The sequence below is a fragment of the Octopus bimaculoides genome, chromosome 5 (genome assembly GCF_001194135.2).
Source record: "Octopus bimaculoides isolate UCB-OBI-ISO-001 chromosome 5, ASM119413v2, whole genome shotgun sequence".
In the NCBI taxonomy this organism is placed as follows: domain Eukaryota; kingdom Metazoa; phylum Mollusca; class Cephalopoda; order Octopoda; family Octopodidae; genus Octopus; species Octopus bimaculoides.
The window spans coordinates 53,195,398-53,198,929 of record NC_068985.1 but is presented as its reverse complement, the minus strand read 5'-3'; the positions used below and the strand labels follow the sequence as shown (position 1 = coordinate 53,198,929).

Sequence of the window (3,532 nt, the reverse complement as noted above, 5' to 3'; positions counted from 1 at the left end):
ATATATTTATATATATATATATATTTATATATTTATATATATATACATACACACACACACACACATACATACATACACACTCATACTCATTCACTAACTCTCATCATGATTGGTTAATAATTGTTTTACTTCTATCTATTCAGACTTTAAAACTGAAAGTTGGCAACAAACCCACTCACACTAATCTCTTGCCTGTTGTTGTGGAAACCTTTGTCAAGTAAGTAACACCTTTTGCTTTTTCCATTTTTTTTTTAATATTTCTTTTTTACTTGACCCTTTTCAAGCAAAGGCATGTGTGGCCCAATGGCTAGAGTGTTGGCTTTATGGATCATGTTGTGGTGGGTTCAGTTCTCATTGAGTGGCACATTGAATCCTTGAACAAGGCACTTCATTTTACATTACTTCAGACTGCTCAACTGAAAATGAGTACCAGTGACATCATTGTCATTTAGCATGTTTTCCATGCTGGTATGGGTTGGGCAGTTTGACAGGAGCTGGTGAGCCAGAAGACTGCACCAAACTCCAGTGTTTTCAATGGCATGGTTTCTTTGGCTATATACCCTCCATAATGTATACCCTCCTAAGGTTTGTTGGTATTCTGAAAGTATCTCACAGAGTGACAACCATGCCCTGCATAATTATGGGCTGCCTGTGGCAAGGTATAGGATCTGTTCAGTCACTCTATTAGGGATGTGGGAAGTGATGGGACTGCAGCATGATGGATTGTGAAGAGGTAGCAGAACTCAACTCAGCCATCTGTTCTTCTTACATTAATGTTGAGCAGAGGAATCCTGGATCAACTGACAGGATCTCCGAGCTCTATCAAGAAAGTAACTGCCATGCATCCATAAGGGCGGCATCCATGGTTATGTAATCAGCTAAAGAAAGATGGTAACTCAAGCTCCTAATTGAAATTCATAAAAATGGAATTGGATGGTGACAGAGTCATAGGAATTTGTGAAAGCAACAAAAAAGTCAACTACTTTACAAAGTGTACTGGGTGCTATTTTATGTGGCATCAGTGCTAATGAGGTCTGAACTCACAAAACAAGACTCTCAGCCAAAGGGTGGTGAATAGTTTTGAGGGAGGTATCATTATGCTAGGTGATGAGGAAGTTAAAGTATGATAGAAGGGCAGGAACACTTGTCTTACAGTAGATGAGATCCATGGTTACCCCAGTTGGAAAAGAGAGAAATTGTTGGTGAAGATGTGTCAGAGTGTATCTTCAAGTTACAGAAAGATGAAAATAAGAGAATTGGTACGAGTTGGTATGTAAGACTGCAAGAATGTGAAAGGAGAATGACAGATAGATATTGTGCTGACAGTCGGGGAGTGAATACTATATCTTGTTTATAATGTTTTCGATTGTAAGGTTTAACAAATATTACTTCTTAATTAAAAAGCTATGATGATAATCTCGTCACTCATAACTTAATTATAAGTATTTATCACTATGCATAACTCTTAATTCAGGCTGCGTAAATGTTATGATGAATTATGCATACCAAGACGCTGAACGTGCGTTCAATACATGCATGTATGTTGAAGATACGGATTCATATTCTTTTGACCATTACATTAAAAAAATACAGTTTCATAAATACAGAAATAAATTTAACAAGTTGAAAGAATGTGAAATAAAAGGAAATAAATTTCTGCATTAGTTTATTAGGTACATTTAGCATTTATAGAACAGTTAGAAAGTAAAGTCATTTTGTCGTAGAGAATTATGACTTAAAATTTACACTAACTAATCTTTCATTCTAACTACTAGAGTTCACAACAATTCAATATTGTTCGATTTGAGTATTGAACATGGCATAAATATTAGCTGATACTCAAAAGGGTGAGTGTCGTAGATTTGATTGACAACCCAACGATCACTTGAGAGTGAGTGTTGTGGATTTGAGTGACAGTCCAATGATCACTGGAGAGTTTCTCTAAAATCAAGGTCTTTATAACTGCTCATACACAAATTCTAGAACCGTACTTTGTGAAAGACTTCTTCACGAAAGTTCAGAATTCATATATGGGCAGTAATTTTTAACCAATGGGAAATCAATAATTTCTCCTGTTCGGGCAAATGAACCTACGTTCTCTCTCCCCCTCTTATGAGTTTGCTACAATATAAATGGAACTACAAAGAAATGCAGTTAGTGGTACAGGTGGAAGTCTGGGCAGTTGTGAATATCAGCTGGAGGAGAAGGTGCAGGTTGTGAGTAGGGTTGGGGGTTAATGAACTTTTCTATGTTTTTATGTTGAAACCTGTTTCAGTTGGATTTCTAGTTATTTCAGACATCATGACAAAAAAATCTTTCAGATTTCTACAAGAAGTGGAAGCTGGAATTACAGCTCCAATATGTTTCAGTAATTATTTGTGTACATTTTAGTAAATATTAATAATGTTCAAAACCACCGTAATTTCATATTTCAGATTTATCTGTGCTGAACCTGTTAGTCTTCATCTACAACCACAAGTCTCAACTATTTCTAGACAGTCAGATCTGCCACCATGTCCTGTTTTCTTGGATTCTAATCAAGTTGTAAGTTATTTCCTTTTACAATATTACATATCATCTGTAAAAAAGCACTGATCTCTAACTTTAGAGGGAACATGTGGAAGAGGTAGACCCTGCAAGACATGGGATAAGGTGGTGAAGCAAGCTCTTTGAATGTTTGGTCTCATGGAGGTGATAAGTGACTGAGACCTTTGGCGATATGCAGTGATTGAGAAGACTCGTCAAGCTAAGTGAAATCATAGATGTGGCTGATGCCAGTGTCACGTAACAGGCACCTGTGCCAGTGGCATGTAAAAAACACCATGAGTGGTTGGCATTAGGAAGGGCATCCAGCCATAGAAACCATGCCAAATCAGATTGGAACTGGTGCAGCTCTCCAGTTTACCAGTTTCAGTCAAACCATCTAATCCATGGCAGCATGGAAAGCAGATGCTACATGATGATGATTATGGGCATAGGTTTACTTCCCAACCACATGGTTTCATGTTCAGTTTCACTGCCCATCACCTTGTGCAAGTGTCTTTTGCTATAGCCCTGGGCTGACCAAAGCCTTGTAAATGGATTTAGTAGATGGAAACTGAAAGACGCCCATCATATGAAAGTGTGTGTATGTGTTGTTACTGTCTTCTTACTTTGGCATCATGTCATAGTTACATATGTGTTTTACCGTCATGCAAGTAGTGTCCTTTGTTTCCAATCTTCTATAGAAACATATCTGGCCATGAGGAAATATTACCTTACTTGGAAATCGGTGACAGGAAGGGCATCTGGCTGTAGAAAATTTGCCTCAACAAAATTCTGTCTTGACCTTGGAAGCACAAAGAAGTGGGCATTAAAACAACAGTGATGATGATAAGGATGATTAACTACAGCCACCAGTCTTTCTGGGAAGTGATGTCACAATACAGAGTGGCAACAAAGATTAAGATAAATCCCAGTTTCCAAGTGTTGCACATTGTAAACAGGAAATGGATTTCTACTGACTATATATATATATGTATATATATATATA

The 3,532-nt window shown here is 37.3% G+C and overlaps 1 protein-coding gene across 3 annotated transcripts in view; it reads left to right on the top strand.

The window, feature by feature from the left end:
• Positions 1-3,532, top strand: part of LOC106869274 (nuclear pore membrane glycoprotein 210) — a 111,990-nt gene that overhangs the window by 50,532 nt on the left and 57,926 nt on the right. For all 3 annotated transcript variants that reach the window (XM_052968387.1, XM_052968386.1, XM_052968388.1), the window contains 2 exons: positions 144-217; positions 2,436-2,544. In XM_052968387.1, the coding sequence (XP_052824347.1) occupies positions 144-217; positions 2,436-2,544 (183 nt within the window). The remainder of the gene's footprint in view (positions 1-143; positions 218-2,435; positions 2,545-3,532) is intronic.